The 19520-nt window shown below is 31.0% G+C and overlaps 1 protein-coding gene across 15 annotated transcripts in view; it reads right to left on the bottom strand.

Annotated features, from left to right (window-relative positions):
* Nucleotides 1-236: 236 nt before the first annotated feature.
* Nucleotides 237-19520, bottom strand: part of LOC118198603 (muscleblind-like protein 1) — a 713982-nt gene continuing 694698 nt past the window's right edge. For 12 of the 15 annotated variants that reach the window (XM_085807963.1, XM_085807962.1, XM_085807959.1 and 9 more), the window contains 3 exons: nt 14469-14622; nt 11052-11157; nt 237-5423 (listed from right to left, as the gene is read on the bottom strand). In XM_085807963.1, the coding sequence (XP_085664089.1) occupies nt 11102-11157; nt 14469-14622 (210 nt within the window). In that variant the 3' untranslated portion in view covers nt 237-5423; nt 11052-11101. The remainder of the gene's footprint in view (nt 5424-11051; nt 11158-14468; nt 14623-19520) is intronic. The other 3 variants (XM_085807961.1, XM_085807969.1, XM_085807973.1) reach the window with 1 other exon arrangement.

Genomic DNA, 19520 nt, shown 5'->3' with positions numbered 1-19520 from the left:
TTACATTAAGCAGCATCTACTGTATTTATTACACGCAATTTCTATCCCTTTAGAGTAATAGTGGATGATGGAACAATTTTCACTTTGCATCTGTTGTTATTACTTAACTTTTTTTTAAACAGATATATTAATGATATGCTTTGATACGCTTATACTAAAGATGGGAATATGTTAAGAGTAATGGTAATATAATTGAATAATATAGGTAAGTTTTCTTTTAAAGAAAAGCACAAAAATAGAAAGGTAATTTTATTCATTGGTACACTGAAGTTTGGTAATACAGCAATGCAGGAGTATACAGCAATGAAAACTTGGTGATACAGCATTAGCAGTTATAAGCTATGCTTCAAACACAGTCATAGGTAGAAAATGTGGCCAGTTAATAACTTTCATCAACTTGCATATTTCCAACATATAGCAGGTATTATTTGCCAAAGCCAGTAAAAATGCATAAGTTTTTTCTAATTAGAACAAAGCTGACAGCAGATGTTAGAAAGTAAAATTCCTACATAACTTTAACATCTTATTGTACACAAGCATTCAATTAGTTTTATTAGGAGTTCATAAAACAAAGTGCAAAAATGCTGGATTGATGCTGTCAATTTGCAGATTGAAAAATGCTGCATTATTAAGCAATTCACTATCAATTAATTTCCAGAAACGCGTTTCTAAAATTAAAGGAATTGCTAGCTTAAAAGAGTATCCCATTTTTATAAACCAGAAAAAAATGAATACAGGAGCACATCTAGTTACTCATAGTTTCAGAAGGAAAAGTTTCGTTTCATATAAACTAGTTAAAATGTAAGATACCACTTAGGCCAAATAAAAGTTTAAAGTTCAAAATAAAGCTTTAAATTACTGCATTGCTTAAAATTCAAAATGGATTCTAAGAATCAGGCAGTAGAAGTTTTGTTTCAAAAGAAAATCTGTATGGTTATTTCATATTACTACTTGCATAAGTTTAAACTGCATTAAGAACTCATTACTTAAAAATATTTTCTTCTAACTAAGGAGTCTATTTATGAAGTGATATTATTCAGTAAATATAAAGATCCAAAACTGCCTCTTAAACATTATGGTTTATTTAGTAATTACAGGGCTTCAGATCACTAAAATAAAATAGCCTTTGATTTTGAACTTTAGACAGCAATTAATAAATATTAAGTAGATTCTTTTGTGAAACATTTAATTAATAACACATATAATAACTGATTATTGTCAAAAAGAAGCAACTGCTAGAACTAACAAACAGAATCACATTACTCTGCTAGAGTATTAGCTTTCCTAGAGGCACAAAAATTGAATCTGCTAGTTATACTGGATTTTTCTTCAATCCAATTCACAACTCTCTTAGGATTATCACACTATGTAATTCATATGACTGGCACATTTTTAAATATATAATATATATGTATATAATCATTATATATTTATATATATATGTATATACATATACATATATGCATGTATATCTTAACAATATAAACTGCATACTTTTTTCAAGTGCTGTACACTCTTAGTTCTACTTGCTACTTAGACATGCGTTTAATCTAAATTTACGATCAAGTACACTAGACCCACAATTTTAGATCATACAATGGAAGGTAACAATATGTTCAAGACTTTGTTTTATTTCAAAAATTCACTTCTGTGGATTTCTAAGTGTCTCATAACAAGAATGCCACCGAGTTCTCGTGCTATAGCCAATCAGCACTTTAGCTGATCTCGATGTCATATACACATAATTAGACATCTAGGATAATGTGCAGAACATACGCATGGCTTATGATATGAAACACAGCAATTACAAGTATGCAAACACAGCTCATACACCACTTCAATAAATGATGCATAGTATTAAACCTATGACTTTAATTTATAATAAAAATAATATGAAAAAAATGTTACATAAAATGTTAATTTGTAAATACAAATGAAGAATCACATCAGTCCAACACGAGATTAAAAGATCTGACCTTAATATATTTTTGTTCCTTTATATAAATATTTCCCCATAGATGAATATCAGTGGCATGCTTAAAAGGAACTTTATTCATCACAGGCTAATATTTTAATTCTAAAGTATATTTTGTTGTAAGGATAAACATATCCTTTCACAGTTATTACAGTTAAAGCTTCAGCAATGTCTAAATGTTTTGTTACATAATGTTCACCATCTTTTATAGCTATATTGTTTCAGCCTTCCAATAAAATTTCCAGTCTAAACACCGTTATCTCACACGGGATTATTTGGAAAAAGAAGAAAGAAGCAGCATTACACAAATAATCAATTAATAAATTCTAATAAGTCATGTTTACATTCATATAATATTTATACTGTTTTCTACACACAAAATGTCCATAATGTATAACATACAATAAATATGTGTTGAATTTCATAAGTAGTGCAATTTTATCAGAAAAGTCATTAAGACACTAAGTATTTTGATATTTTAAATATATAAAGTACTTTTAATAACATCTTAATGGATATTAAAAACACCTTTTTTTTTATTACACAGGATAAAAAACTAAATAAAAAAGAAACCTTTATTTAACACACTTAAACATTAAATCATATGGAAAACAAAATACATTATTGCAGAATGAATTACAGAATTTTTAGAACATCTGGAAGAAATATACTGAACACTACAAGTACAGACAAGTAAATAAATCTTATCCTACACATACTTTTCAGTTTCAATAATTCCAATTTAACAAGCATATAATTTGGGCTTTAGTTCTCATGTGTCTGTGGATTATCAAAAAACTATAAAATGTACATATTGCTAAGATTCTTTAATACTACTTAAGCAATCAAGTATAATAGTAAGTTATATATTACACGTTAAAACATCCATCTCATAAATGATAATGCATTATATTTATTTATATAACAAAAAGATTTAATATTTCAACATTAACGTATTATTTCAGACATCTTAACATTTCATCTAAGGAATGATCTCATTTTATTACAAAAGTTATTATTCACCAATATTACCTTTAAAGCTCATTGTAAATAGTTCAAATATAAAATCTCCAGGTTATTATTCATCCTCTATTTATTATCTGCAACATGAGTGAATGTGCATTTCTACTAAATTTAGAAGAAATGATTGATGTCATTAGTCATTTTGAAAGGAATAAATATTTAAATGGTGGTTGTATAAGTAACAAGGGAATTTTAAGGGTGAAAAAAATTTTAGGAATAGTAATACATCTCGAGAATATGCCAACATTTTAAAATGTGCAATACTGTAGGCTTATATTGATGAAAATGTGTAACAATGAATTATCAAGTAACATTAATAAAGGATTAAATATATTTCTATGTGAATTCAATAGTTGGAAATATATATAATTTAAATTCTTTATTTCCTAAGTTACGTAATACCATTTTTAATCAGACTGTACTAAAATACTTATTATAAAACATGCAACTGTCTACTAATACAAATTCTAAATTTTCGTTGAGTGAAAACTACCAATAGAAAAGATAACACAGTTATGTTATTCACAAAGTACTTTGCTTTACTGTATAGCCTGAGTCTCGAGTAAGAAAGCTCTTTGGAGCTACAAGGTTTACTTTATTTAACTGAAATCATTGCAACTGTATCACCGGAAAAAGGCGGCACCAAAGCCACCATAGTTTGAATACTTTAGTATTCTTATAATTCTTTTTCTTAGAGTATTTTTCAGTGTATAAAATTCTTCATGAGTCTCATTAATCTAGAATCCACAGAAAACATTTGTAACAGTTCCACATTACGCTACCAACACATACAAAGATATGCAAGTAATAAAACAATGTGACATACAAACAATTGTTATTAAAAATATCATCTTTCAAGAAACCATAACTTCCATTCCCTAACAAGAGACAATGCTCCCTCCTGCTAGAATTCAGTAACGTCAACAAACTGCACCACTAGTTAACATATGAATAATTTCTCTCCTTTATCTCGCTGCATATACTACTATGAAACTAAATGATCAATTGATTAAAAAATTAACAATCACACAGATAACTGAGAACACAGACAAAAAATGTTGCTGTCTTAACCGTTTCCGGAAACTTTGGCCCCGGACTTTGGCCTCTGACCCAGTTACAAATGAAAAAAAGATAACACTTGGCCTGTGACAACATATGACATTTACGGACATTAAGAAAATAAAACGCAGCATATTTAGGCGAAGTAATAAATCAAGAATTACAATTAACATTTGTGAAATGAAGTACTGTGTATACCAGACTTTAGCATCGTAAATGTTTACAATCCTTTCTAAATTAAATGCAATTTTTATCAATTTAGCATGAAAAATTAAGTAGTATTTTTAAAAAGAAAATTATGCATGATTAAATTTTAACATAAAATTTGTATTTCCTACAAGAGACTTCAAATAACTGTAGGCAAAACACATCTTGATACGATTAGTATTTTATCTGTATTACAAACATGCATCTCAGTTCAAAATCTATGGTTTAAATCGTTTGGAAAAAGAAGTAAAATTAATAAAAATTTCACTTGAAAATATAAATCTTGAGAGAAATAGACATCATGGTGACAGAAATGAAAAATATTAGCTGTTTGTTGAGTACTTAAAAAAAAAAAAAAAAAAAAAGAGAAAAACTAATTTTCCTCTTCCAGGAAAAAACACATTTACTCTCACATTTTGTAAGAAATATTACACTTTTACATCCCAAAAATATCAGCAACAGAAAATAAAAATGTTGATTAAAAACATAAAATATAAAATCTTTAAGGAACTACTATAAAATGCACCATCATCATCAGCATTTATTTTCATAAAACAATCAATCATAGATGATAGTTAACTTATAACATTGATAGTTAACTTAAGTGATGGCTATTTCTCATATATGAGTGAAAAGAAAGAAAAGAAAAAATACATCTGAATATATCCACAAACATAATGACAATAATAATCTTAATGTCTGGCCAAGGATACCATTATTTCACTGAGGCCTTCAAACTGTCCTAAGCAACTGAGTAAAAACCACCAGTTGCTTCAGAGTTTTAGGTAACATTTCTATCCCCAGGAAATTGGGTTTTCGAGGCAAGGGTGATAAGAAAGAATCGGGAGGGAATTCAGAGACACTTCATTAGTTCAGATCTAAGTGATGCCACCTGACTAGACGCCCATCACAAGTGGGGATGTCCCTGTGTCAAGCACAAGGGAGCCTCAAAAGTGCTGCCTCCTTATCACAGACTGTCTGTGGGTGAGACTCCATAGCCTTGGATTGGGGCACTTGTTTTCTCGTAGTCCCACCCCAGAAGACCCTGGAGATGGAAATGCTTATTCTGCGAAGAGCACCTCATACTTAAAAAGAGGCTGACTGTTTTTACTCTTGTAGCTTAGGTGACCTCACTTTTCTTTCAAAATGTCTTTGCTTTCTGAAAGAAAAACACTAATGAGAACATATAAAACTAATAATCAATATAGAAAATAAAGTAATCGCAAATAATTAAATTCACAATTTATCAAGCTTGAAAAAAATAAAAAATAAAAATAAAATAAAACTTAAAAGTTCAAATTTTTTTTTTTTTTCTGTTTTCCCCATTTACCACGAATTTTATTTATTCAAATAAATCTTATTAATATCAATATTAGGATATCACATTAGAAAATTTATCATTCAAATATTTTACTTTATTTTAAAAAAGTTTTATTTCAGGTAAAATAAGAAGATATTAAATATACCTGAAAAAAACTGGAATGATTTGCAATGCAATATCAAATAAAAATTTAGGTACAAATTCAAATAAGACTATCTAATAAACTATTTACCGTAAAAATTATTTTAATAATATTTCTTTTAGATTTCTGTAAAAAATAAAATAATTTTCACTTTTCTTAGAAAACATGGAAAGCCGTAAACCACTTTCTAAACAATATATAAGTTATATATAGGTATTATAGGTTTATATAGGTACATATAGATATTATAGGTTTGGCTAGCACAAACTAATACACAGACTAGAATAACTTGAATTCTTAAGTAATTCAGTCGCTAATTAAGTACTGTCGATAGACTGTAGAAGCAGTTAGTTCGCAGCTGCCATTACTAATCTGCTCAATTCCAGTATTAAATATTTCTTGTGACCATGGAAATTTTGTTTAATTATTAAAAGTCATACTTCAGAATTATTTTGAATCAAATTTTACCATTCCATATTTATGAATCCTTAAAAATAAGACTAATTTTACATAATGAAACTTTTAGTCCCATTTTTAACTTAAACATTTAGATACTTCATTTTCTATCACCCAGTAAAATTCAACTGAAATTGTGACTAAAAACAGAAATCTAATGTCATCATTTACTTTTTATTTGATAGAAATCTAACAGTTAGAGGGCTCAGATGTAGTAGAATGTATACTTTAGTATCAAATGACCACACTTGGGCAGAATAAGATATTCTGAGTGATCATAGGATCCAAATAAATGCATGTTTTGAAGAATTATGAATCGGTATTGCTAAACTTATCGATTTATCCCTGAAATTATGTTACAATTTTTAGTTTTTAAAAATAAAATGTATGTTCGTTACTGCAACTTTGTAATCAAACAAAAATGTAATTGTTATAATTTATTTTCTGTTTATTTTTAATGTTTCTCCAAGACTGGATTCCTCTGACAAGAGTGCAATTTTTTGTTGTAATTCATTTACTGTATTCTTCAACTGTTCGTTTCATACTTAGGTTTTGTAATATATTTTTATATATTATACTTTATTTTCGGAGCTCAAGTGGGTCACTCGGTGACCCGTGGGTTATAGGTTGCCAAGGCCTGATATATCCGGTAAAAATAATCTGATACGGGTTTCCTTTCATCGACAGTCCTGATGATCAAGAAAGACTCGCATCAGATCGTCGCTTGCAAAGAGTAAAGTACTGTAATGAGAAATCAATGTCTATGTTAAAGTAGAATTTTACCTAATTTTTAAGGTGTACTGGTTGTCTTACATCTGTCATTAAAGTGAGATTATATGAATACATTCGCTCTTGAAATTAAATATATAATAAATATCTTAGCACTATTTTGACATCACAGAGCTTATATATTTCAGTTATAGTAATTGAATAAATGAGCTACTAGTATCCAAAGTACTTTCAAAATCTTAAATTACTAATTACTCCGACAAAGCCAAATATTTCAAAATTCAAATGACTAACTAATTAACTTTAATTTAACATTGAAATCTCACTATGTCAAATTTTTGGGGGTGCATAATTTAGTTTTTATGTAAACTTTGAAGATCTAATTTAAAAGAAATTATCAGCATTTATGAAAAATATGAATATTTAAATTTAATTCTTAATTGCTATCACGTATTACCAAATGTTTATAAAACAGCCATTAAAATACAAATATTATTGCTTTTCTTACTAAAGGGCAGACATTAAAAAAAATATCTGAGCTGAAATTTGACAAATATGCTACCAGAAAAAAAAATTGCTTTCACTAACAGGAAAAAATGCATTTTTATCTAATAGCTATTAGACAAAAATTGTTAAAAGAATAAGTTCTAATTCAAAGAAAAGCATAAACATTCATCTGAACCCTAATTTATTTTCCAGAAACTTTACGGTACAAGATATTTAGCCCATAAAACTTTACGAGCATAATGTTATATAGTTAGTTGTTTACTACTACAAGTGATGGAGCCATTATTTATTATTAGGAAGAATGATATAGGTAGAAATTTGTTTATATCTGCCATTTAAACTGTAGAGACATTAGGATTTATTTGGAAGCAGGACAGATGAAAAATCAGCAACGCCTTCGCCGGGAATCAAACCACGGGTTTGCAAATAAGAATTTTCATCTCAATGAAGCTAAAAATAATTGCGATTTATTTCCCTGGACTAGCTTTTGATGGATATTTTTTTAACTGGGATTATTTAGGGTATATTACACTAATCTTCGATGGAAATTACTTCTAAAGTTTGTTTCTGAACAACTCTACAGTTAATTAAAAAAAATCCTACATAAAAACTGACGAAGAGGCAAATTTAGGTTTCTCTTGACCTAGGTGCTTAAAAAAGAGTCCGAACCGATTTTGACAAAAATGTAAATGTTGTTTCAAAATCTAGCTCAGGCTGAAAAAACATGAAATCGATATTTTTTGCTTCAGATTACTTTCGACATAAATTTATAGTATTAAAAAAAATTACGACTTGAATTCATTCTTGTAATTCATCTGATAAACTTATTAATAAGAAACCCAAAAGTTACTATAAAATCTTTTCAATGTTCAATAAGCCAATAATACATCACGCTTATTTTGTGCTTATTAAATCTGGTCAGAAATGACGGTGACATTCCTAGGATTATTTCAACGGTTTCTACCATTCTTTCTTAAAATAACCATTCCGTGTCAAGACCGTGTATGAGAAATGCGTTTCCCCACTATTACAGAGTTTCCGTTTTATAATTAGAGAATCAAAGCCCCGAAGCACTATTAGATTTAACTTTGTTCTTTCCACCAGCACTAAATAAGGTGTTTAAGCTAAATGATTCCACAACCTCTCCTTAAAATATAGTACTGAAGATAACTGAGAATAAAGATACTCAAGCTAAATTACCCAACCGTTTCTCTACCACATTATATCAGAAATGACAGAAAGTATCTTAAGTTTTAACTATAAGAAGAGACAGTAATGTCATTTGCCTAAACTGCAATATTTTTCCGTATTTTTTAACTTGTTCAAGAAATTTCATTTATTCAAAAAGTTTTGAAAAATTCAAAGAACTACAGTCTAATGTCATTATCTATGTGAGGAAGTTCAGAAAAGTTTTTGTATTAAGGTAATTCTTTCAAGCATCTAAACTTTATTATAATGTCAACTGCAGAAAATGTTTACCTTAAAAGCCATAAGAGATAAACAGCAGGTGAATGATTTATTATAATCACTTTAGGATCTAAAGCTATGTAAATGTCTTTCAACCTAAATTCGCAAAAGAATCTCTGCACAGCGATTCTAAGAGCAAGCAGAGATGCACAGCTTAAGCTATAGCCATTTATCTGCCTTTCCATTCTATTCAAAGAACTTAGTTAATCAAGTGATTTTTAATTATTCGTTGCTCTTCATACAAAAATAAAATACCCGAATCTCATTACAGATATAGATTATCAGTAATTTTAATCCTTTCTCTTTTTCTTTTGTCAGGATAATATTTTGAACATAGAGTAAAGGACTGATTCCATTTTATATGAAAGAAAGGCTATACATACACATCAGAAAAATCTATTAAAGTAAGAACATCTACACCAGATGGCACTTAGGTTTAGTTTAGATAGCATTCTCCCAGAACATTTAAGTCCATTAGAGTAAGCATTAATTGTTCGTTAAATGAACATATATCGTATTCAATCAAGACAATTTCAGAGCACATTATCATATCATAACACATCAAAATGATGTTAGACGATTTCTATTAACTGAAGGAGTTTCGCACATTTATCTTTACGGTATATGTATTTTTTTCTGTATGTTATGATGACTAGATAGAACATGGTATTTTCAAGTTTCATGACTTCTAAAGCTGAAATATAATGTTCTCAAGGCTCTGCACAATCTGTCTTTAAACAGAAATATTTTGCACATGGATAATTAGCCATCTGACTTTCTAGGGCTAATCAAAATAGTTCTTCTTGCGCCTAAGGACTTTCAGTTTACAGCAAATACTGATTTCCTCAGGAAGCAATCTGGTGAGAAATGCTTTTATGTAATTTTTTGCAATTAAATAACGGTCCAATTATTTTAAAGTTCTACAGTGATTCCACTTTACATGTATTTAACAAAGTGTTTTAGTTTGATTTATACCTTGCAAAACTAAAACAGCATAAATCATCTGACGTAAAAATATCTACATTATGATGACTGAAATTGCACAATGGAACAGAAAGTATATTAAATGGAATTTCTTCATGTCACTCAAATTGTAAAGTATTTTCTCTCGCCTTACCGTATGCCTTCGTAATGATATTAAAATCATGTGCGGCTAGCATCGGAAGGTTCCGAGTTCGAATCCCGCTAAGGACATTACTAAATGATCATGCTTCCCGGCTTCAAAAGAATTTCAAACAGGGGCGCCTGAACTAAAATCTGGTGAACGATAATTTGTCACCACCAGGATTAATAAATTGAATATCTGCTTTGCCAGTCGGCCTTTAAGTGGGGAAGAATGTAAGGTATTTTCCTCCTCCTTACTGCGTGCTTTCGTGGTATTACTGGAAGTGCATCTGGTTAGCAGTCGGGAGGTTCGAAGTTCAAATCTCGGCGAATACATTGCGCATTGTTCATGTTTCTTGCTTCGATAAACGTAATGACGCTACAAAATATAAAGGAAGATAAATATCTTTTACAACTTTATTTCTCTGCTGCTGGATTTATACTTCTGTAATATAACTATTTGAAAACATTTTCTTTTACACTGAATTATTTCAAAAAATAAGTAAAAGATAACATTTCTTTGAAATGCATTTATTACGCTTTTACATCTCTTATATAAAAATGAAAATTTATAGAAAGTTCAATGAAGTTGTACAGAGTTACATAAAAGGGCCAGTTAAACATAAAAGACGACAAAAAAAAATCATTTAAACTACTCAAATTGATTGTAGAAACCGTCAAAGGGGTAAGCAGCACATGTACAAGTAAATTTTCAAAATTAATTAATTTGAATGAAATCTGAGAATTTAAAGTCAGTTACAATTAAAACTGTCACTGTCAACTAAACATACTTTACTGAAAAGGAGAAAGAAGATATTACATTTTTGTCTTATGCATAATAATTCATCAAATCAATATTTCTAGTCATCTTCACTGACAAATACCTTGGTTTAGAACACATAAATTTTACACGAAAAAAAAAGACGTACATGATCAAGGCATGTGGGCAAGATAATGAGAAGATTCATGACAATCGTTTTAAGATTAAGATAAAACACATCGAACTAAATACATAACTAAAATTATGATACATTATAAGAAAAATTTAAACATATATTTACTTTGAAAGAGATGTAATACTCTACAGTGAGGTCTCCAACAACGGCCTACTCTAGAATCTTGGTACAGCAGTTGGATGGCCAGTCACTGCTGAAGGGAGACATGTATCTAAAATACGTAAAAAATTCATAACTAGAGCTGTATAAAGTTTTCCAGGTTTTTTAAAGAAAAGAATAAAATATGCATTATTGAAAACTTTTCAAGTGAACCTGAATTCCCAGATAATAATTTGAAATAATCAAGAACATACATCGCTTAACGGAAGTTCGCTTTACGTCAATTTGCTTACATTATAATTTATATTATTAGAAGCTTTTTCAGTAAACGAAAGAAACCTTATGAAGAATTTCCCTTTTATGAAAAAACGCGAAAGAGGAAATATATTTCAATTTTTATTTTATGAAATAACAGAAGAAATGTATAACTTTTAAATGAGAAAGAGCACACAGATTTAAGGTCATTTAATAGGGTATTTTGTTTGACCCTAACTAATAGTAAAAAAAAGTGTGTCTAAGATCTAAAAAGGCAAGCATACAACTGTATTTAAAGCCTTTCATACCAAGCACAGCAGACGACATGCATCAACTTTCGACAATGATACAGGCAAAGATAGAAACTAAAATATAAACCAAAGGATATAAAATTTGATAAAGATATTACTAGATGATCTTCGTGTTCTCTTTCTCCCCCTCTCTGCCACATCTCTCTTTCCCACGCTGCTTATCTTCTACTCCCAAAAATTTAACAGCGCAATTTAACGCACTGTTGTCAAGCCTAGCATCTAAGCCTAAGCATCTCTAAGTTGGCAAAGCATATCAAGGATCTAAAACATTCCAGTGCGCAGACTAGCTTCCCAATTTCGGTAGGTGATATCTATTTACATCGGCTATGCATTTCGTAGGTCACAGTCTCGCTTATAGTGTAATTTTATGCTTAGATGTTATCTGGTCTATGATTTATTAGGTTTTTTTTGAAGGCCAGAAAAGATTAAAAAATATTTTCCCTTATAAATTAACGGTTATTGCTTCTCCATTTTACGCTATTTGATATGAAAGTTTTCACGGGAACGCTGTTTTTCCTTAAAGCGGGTGAAACCTGTAGCATATTATAGGATTTTAGATTTTACTGTAGAATGTAATAAAAATTTTTAGTTTAGCTTAAGTTTTTAATTTAAACTCATGTTTTGCAGAGTTTAAAATAAAAAGCAACAAAACTTAGATAAATTATTTCACTGAAGAAATTGCTTAAATTTAGCTTTAATTCCCACTTTACTCCCCTTTCCCCCGAGGAGGGGGAAGAGTCCTTAGGCAGGAGAGAATGTAGCATCTTACGTCTAGCATATTTACAATTTAAAAAAAAATACCTTTAAAAATCCTTTAAATTTAGTTAAATCCTTTAAAAATTTAACTTAAAATCAGGTTAACTTTTATAAAAATAGTTCACAAAATTCTATATTTCGAAAACTATTTTAACATTTAATTCCATATTTGTCACATAATATATTTATTTTATTTAACTGCAACATTAATATTATCATTATCCAGAATAAGTTGAAAAGCAACGTATCCCGTTATTACCAAAAAAAAACGTTGCATACCAACGAGTGGATAAAATGTATCCAACAAATTATACGTTTATGACCTATAGTTTTCGAGAAAATTGTAAATGAAAATTTTGACGTCTTATCCAAAGGAAGGAAAATGAAATTAATTTTAAACGATATAAGGTATCATTTAAAACTTAAATATAAGTTGGTTAAATACCAACCAAAATACCATATTTAGTGGCATATTTTCTCCCGTTGCGTATCCCGCCCCCAAGAAAATTCTACAAATTCTTTAAATATTTACGTTAATTTTCCCTTCTTGAAGTTTCCCTAAATTTTAAAATAGATTCGTGGGCTCTGATTGATGAAACAATAATAGCGAAGAGCTTCAAGAAAGCTGGGATATCTAACACTTCTGACGATTCTAAAGATTATCGCACGTGGGGAAACAGACTGAATGGTGACGAAGACGATGACCATAGTGACGACAATAACGACTTGCAAGCTGTGGTAGACAATATAAACAGCAGTTCTAGCAGTATTAAATGATATGAGGCCTAGGAAGTAGCAAAGGGCAATAATAAACGCGGACGAGATTCAAGATACAAACTGTAGAAATGAAGATATCTTATTGTATAGTGCAATGTTAATATTACGGTGTATTCTTATTATAGCATAGAAATTATAAATAATTAATATTGTGGTAGCTACCGGTAATATATTCATGAACACTTTTTCTTTGTTATGTTCCTTCTTATGTCCTTTGTTACGTAACCGGGTTTTTCGAAATTTAATTATTTGCATAATTTTCCTTTTTCGATTTCCTGCAGGATGGAATTGGTAAAAAACAGAAGGAACACGTGAATGAATACGGTGATTGTTAATTTATCAGCAAAAGTAAGTTTGCGAGAATGCTATTAATATTTGATGTTTCAACAATTTACGAATTTACAAAATTCCAGCATTTCGACACGTGAAGCATTTGGTTTCCCTTCATGCTCAAGATGAATTTTAGCCCCAAACTCGGACAATCTGCATACGATGAACGCTCATAGTAAGTTCATGTATCATGTCCAACATGAATTTTGCGTAACTACAACGATCGATAAATAAACAGCTTATTTTATTTTAATCGCTTTTGAGATTCACAGTACTTGAAAGAAAATTTATTTTTATTGCACCAGATGTGATACTATAATTTTTCCTTTATATTTTAGCTTTTATCCACATCACCGTGGCAGATATCATGCAGTACTTACACAAAATACTGCACTGTTCATTTCCTGCATATAGTAAGTAAGCACAGCACAGTTTTATGTGAAAATATAGAAGAAAACTTATTTTGAAGGGCGCTCGAAATTTATTGTGGGCCAAAATTCATACCACATACACACAGTGGAACATCAATAAGTCGAAACTGAAGGGACCAGAAAAGAATGCGGATTCTTCGAAAATTTGTCTTATGGAGAAAAGATAACTTCCATTTCAAATTTCTAAGGCTAGGTTCAATTGTCAAAAATTTAGAATTATCGAAGTTTCACTATAGAAGTACATATAAAGAATTCATAAATAAATACAGAATGATGCACTACAGGACAGATACACATACGCAAGCTTTCAATTTGGAGTACATCAATAAATGAATCCTCGGTGACATTAATGAAAGCTTAATCATCAAGTGAGATATAATTAAAATCTGTTCGTAGAGAATAAAATTCAGTTTAAGAAAAGCTCTGAGTTGTACCGTCTGAAGCATAATACCGCATTCGTATTTTAATAAGCACACTAAATAAAAAGGTATAAAAATGAATCAAATAACTTATAAATTATTTCAGTGCAAAAATATTTAAGGTTCGTGAAAAATCAAACTTACAAGACACGGGAACAAAGGGTTGTTGGACTTGCATGGCAAGAGCCTGCTGATAGGCTGCAGTGCTCGGCTGATACACTGGCAAGCCACTTTTTTCCATTGCCGGTCTCTTGCTGTAAGGGGAGACACCAGGAAAGGCCTGCAAAAGTGGATAAATCTGAAATCAAGCAACACTTATAGAGTGTAAATCATTTATAACAAAACTGAAAAATAGACACATCTTCACTCTATTATTTCACAGACTTATAAAGTTCTTATCAACAATAACATGCATTTTGCAAAAAATACAGTAATATGTGAAGTTTAAAAAGTATAAAGGCTAAATTGTTTCTTGTTTATGCAAGAAAAAATCATAACGATTATACGAAAATACGGAAATATTCTCGCGTTTAATTATAAAATATTAACCCCACATGAATATTTGTCATTCATTTAACACCTAATTTCTTGCATTATTATAATAACAATCAAAGCAACTATCTAAAATATTCATAAGCGTAAGAAAACATTAAACGTAAATGCAAAATTTCTTTAAAAAAATGGGATACTTAATGAGTAAAAATATCCCGACACTTTCTCCCATAAATCTAGTTACTTACATCAAAAGCGCAGCACAAGGTGATTAAAAAAACAAAAATAATCATATGTTCTTCATATGTCTTTATCAGAAGAAAGAAGAGCAACGATGAAGATTTTCATAGTGGTACCAAGATAGAATGTCGCCTTTTTAACGAATAATTTTCGGAAATTTCTCTCTTGCTTTCATTAACTGTCTTTAAGAACTGACCCTATCATAAAGCAGATATGTCCGCAAGCAAAAAACACTCAAGTATGCACAAGCAGGTCGACTAAAATGTATAATATGTATTTTCTTACTTCAATAAGAAAACGTATGAATAAAATAAAAATACAAATAAGAAAATAACACAAAGCACTGCAACACGACAATAAAGAATATAAAAGTGATATGGGGCCAATATTTTGTACTACGTACGATGAAGTTCTAAGAGCATTTCTAAAATTCTGAAAGTTATACCTACTAGTATTCGGGAACACTTAAAAATATGAATTTTAACAGTCGAACACCCCCGTCTGAACAAAAGCCAATGATCAACTAGAGCAACGGTCAAAAGGAAAATAGAAGAATGCACATTTATAGGTTGTTAGTTAAATTATGTATTTAATTGCTATCTGCCTTAGACCTTGATGCAGAATGTTCCAACAGATTAAAAGAAATATATTAGACGGAGTAGTACATACATAGTCATGCACATTACTCATGACGAGCATTTCAAAAACGCAACCAGTTCCCACCACTAGTAACTGAAGCCTGGAGGGAAGGGAGGGCTACCTGTATTCCAGAGATTTTAAACCTTGGCCACTGACTTTGCCACCAATGAGCTGTGATGCAAAAGACACACATTTCGTAGAGCAACGAACAGCATTTCATTATCAGAGAATCTAGGGTAATCGAATTCTGATGAATATCAAGAAAATGTTACCTAGCCAAATTTGATGGAAGAAACATCTAGTAGTTCATAGTTTAAACTAGGTTCTTTATTTCTCAATGACAGGGTATCTCGCGGTTGTTCTTAGAACAGGAGAAGCATAAGACTGGTTGCATATGATGATGAAGAGAAACTCGAGTGGATTCACAAAGTACTTTTCTCAGGCCCATCGAATACGTTTTAGAATAACATCGATCTCGAGCTCAGACTTAGCCCTTTGTTCGTCATAAATGACAAATTCTCTGATTTCTTCTGGAAAAATAGAATACAGTATGGCAACAATATTCAGCACAGTGTAGGCTATTACAGTACAGAATAACAAGAAAACTTCTTATTTAAGTCCTTCAAAATAAAGTTTGTCTATGGAAGAAAAAATACATCATAATTGTATTGAACAACTAAAAAAAGATTCTCAGAAATATTTCAGCTGTCAGATGCAAACAGTGAATTTCAAGTACTAATTCAATCGAATAAGCTACACAGTTCAGCAAACGTGACACTCAGAAAAAAAAATAAATAAACAGGCTCATACGTTTATAATACAACTTTCTTTATTATAAAAAATTCTGATCTACTATGCGTTCTTGTAATTAACAATCAAAAATACTGTTTTTTGAATATTGATATTAGATGATTCTTGGATTCTAAGTGGAAATAAAAGTAGATTGCTGAAATATGACAAGGCGGTAAAAAAAACATTTTTTTTCTCTTTAGGCATATCACCCCAAATCAGCCACAGATAAGAACGCTGCTCGAATCTGAAACATGAGTCATCCTTAAACCAACTTGAAGCGAAACATTAATTAGTTAATTACTTGCCTCTTAACTTAGAATATGTTATTCTGCTTTATTTTGTGCATTACGGTAATTACTACAGTATATGCATTACTGTAGTAATTGTGGACTGTTTGTGCTTCCTGTTTTATCTCGTGAATTATGGGAAATATTAAATTATCTAAAATGAAAAGGTTTCGATACACCGCATACTGTAGAGTACAATGCCATACTTCAATGGAATTTAAACAAATATTAGATCAATGTTTCTAAGCTTTCACTTTTCTGCTTAGACAGAGGGTTATGCTACTATGTTTTCAGCTCCTATATTTCAGTAATAATACACAGGTAATCAATCTTGATTATTTACTTAAAGAGACTAGATAATATATTTTTATGTACAATCTGTATCGCTATACATGAATTTCCTATTAAAAAACTGCAGCAAAAATGAAATATTGCGAAGCTCAGTAGAAACCATATATATATATATATGTGTGTGTGTGTGTGTGTGTGTGTGTGTGTGTGTGTGTGTGTGTGTGTAAAATATAGATTGGTACGAAAAGGAGAGGTAAAAATTAGCTAAAGCCGTAAAGAACATTTGAACTACCTAATTCCTGATATTACATGTAAAACAAAGTTAAAACAAAAAATCTAAGTTAAAGCAATAAATTGTACGCGAAAAAAACCTACTTATACAAAAAATTAGAAAACCTATACAACAAAATCAAAATTGATACGCGAAAAAATCTTTACCATTTACACAATACTGAGAAATTTTACACATAAAAACATAATCAATCTTCTCTGTTCAAGGCTTCAAACAGAACTTATCAAGGAAAAAATATCAAATATATAAAATATAAAAATCTAGCTTTCCAATAATAAATTAATAGTCCTTTAACTTCCATTTCCTTCTAAAAATTACAGCAATAAATTTTACTCCCTGTAGTTCTGATGCGCAGTTGCTGATGAAATCTGAACCCAAAATCCTGTACACTAAAGTGTCACGTGATATGAAATTGAATTCGGTATAAAAAGGGTAATTACGTCACAATTCCCTCTTCTTCTCTTCGTTCGTCTTTTCTGCTGCTTTCCGCTGTGTCGCTAGCTACGCAAAGTTTACTTTTCTAAATTCGTCTATGGTTTAAAAATGTGACCTGTAGATAAGTGTGGGGTGCATAGCGCACCCACAGTGATAATGCGCATTATCGAAGAAATAAAATCATTTGTAGAATTTAGGCCATGACTGCAAGTTTTTTGGTTCATGCATCATCCATCGTTCTAACTACGCAACAAAGTCTTCAAGTTAAGTCGCAGTCCTCTCCAATGCCAATCCGTTGCAATTTTACTCTCACCAAGTTATCTTAGTTCATCTAATAATGCAGTCTTATTTTAAAAATAACGCAAGTATCATATAATGCAGCAGTTTTATTACATATATATATATATAGTGTATGCTTTCACATTGCTACACATCGTATATGCATCTTTCCCAATATTCTTAACATATATCATAATGCAAAAAATATGAAGGGACAGACGAAATCCTAATATTTTCATGAAAAACTAAGAAAATGTTTAAAACACTACACTTTGAAACCGTATGCCGTGTTGGTATGATATAGGAAATTTTTTGCCTAAAGTTCAAACATAGTTAATTCACTGAAATTATGCATACGGCTCTATTTCAAGCTCATAAATGCCCACCAGCGGCCGAGCGCTAAAGACGCTGAACACTGGTAGTTCGGTCTGAGGTTCGAATCCCGCGAACGGGCTGGCTGCATGGGCGTTTTCGTGGTTTTCCCCATGTGTAACGTGTATACGAGCCAGTTTCCCTTAGAAAGTCCTCCACGAAAGGCATCCCTCCCTTTGGGCAGATAGCCCTCGTGTGCTTTGCCATAATTAAATACACCAACACCAAGCTCATAAATACAGCCGCCCTGATCGGTACAGTGTAGAGGTTTTCAACCAGTACAGATTTCATAGTTAGTTTCATGCGGTTAGTCTTTTATTCACCTTTTAAGTACTGAGCTTTTGTTTATGAATATAAAAAACTACTTTTATTCAAGTTTTGGTATTTATCAACATTTTTAACATTATCAACAACATAACACATTAAAAGTAATCTAAATTTAAAGAAATGTATTTGTATTTTTCGACTTTCGGAAAACAGCGGGTAAATGATCGTCCAAGAATGGTAAAAAGAGTCCATGGAGCAAAAAAGGTTGAGAACCACTGGTACAGTGGTTAGTTAGCGAAGCTGGCTGCCGGATCGCTGAGCTCAGGGTTCGAATCCGGGAGAAGGCATGGAGTTTTGTAAGTGTACGTCAGTGAGGCATGGACAAGACTGAAAATGCTGAAAATTCGAAGTCCTGTCGAGTGACTTGGTTTCGCGGTAGGAGAAGAGGAGTGGGAGACCCGTGGATCTCTCCAGCGGCATATTCTCTATCAAAACTGGGGCGCAGTTGCACAGTTAATGCGGTGGGATTATACCTGTACGACAAGTGGTGGAGTTCTGGTGCCCCGACACCTTGTATTTTCTTATGATATATATCACAGGGCAACATATGTGTGTGTCAGCACAAATGTATATCAAATTTAAGAAAACTCTGTAGAGTCATTAGGACTCTTTTTATGCTGGAAACATGAAGAATGTGTAAGGGCCTCTCAAATACGCGCCGAGTGTGCTACCGTTACACCACGAACACATGCTGGAAGGATGGAGAAAATACCTTATATGCTCCTCTTTTAAAGGGCTACTGTGGATTAG

Source organism: Stegodyphus dumicola, chromosome X1 (genome assembly GCF_044657685.1).
Source record: "Stegodyphus dumicola isolate Sdum_Otavi_A_Nest chromosome X1, ASM4465768v1".
NCBI lineage: Eukaryota > Metazoa > Arthropoda > Arachnida > Araneae > Eresidae > Stegodyphus > Stegodyphus dumicola.
Note: the sequence above shows the minus strand (reverse complement) of the source record. Positions and strands in the feature narration are given on the sequence as shown.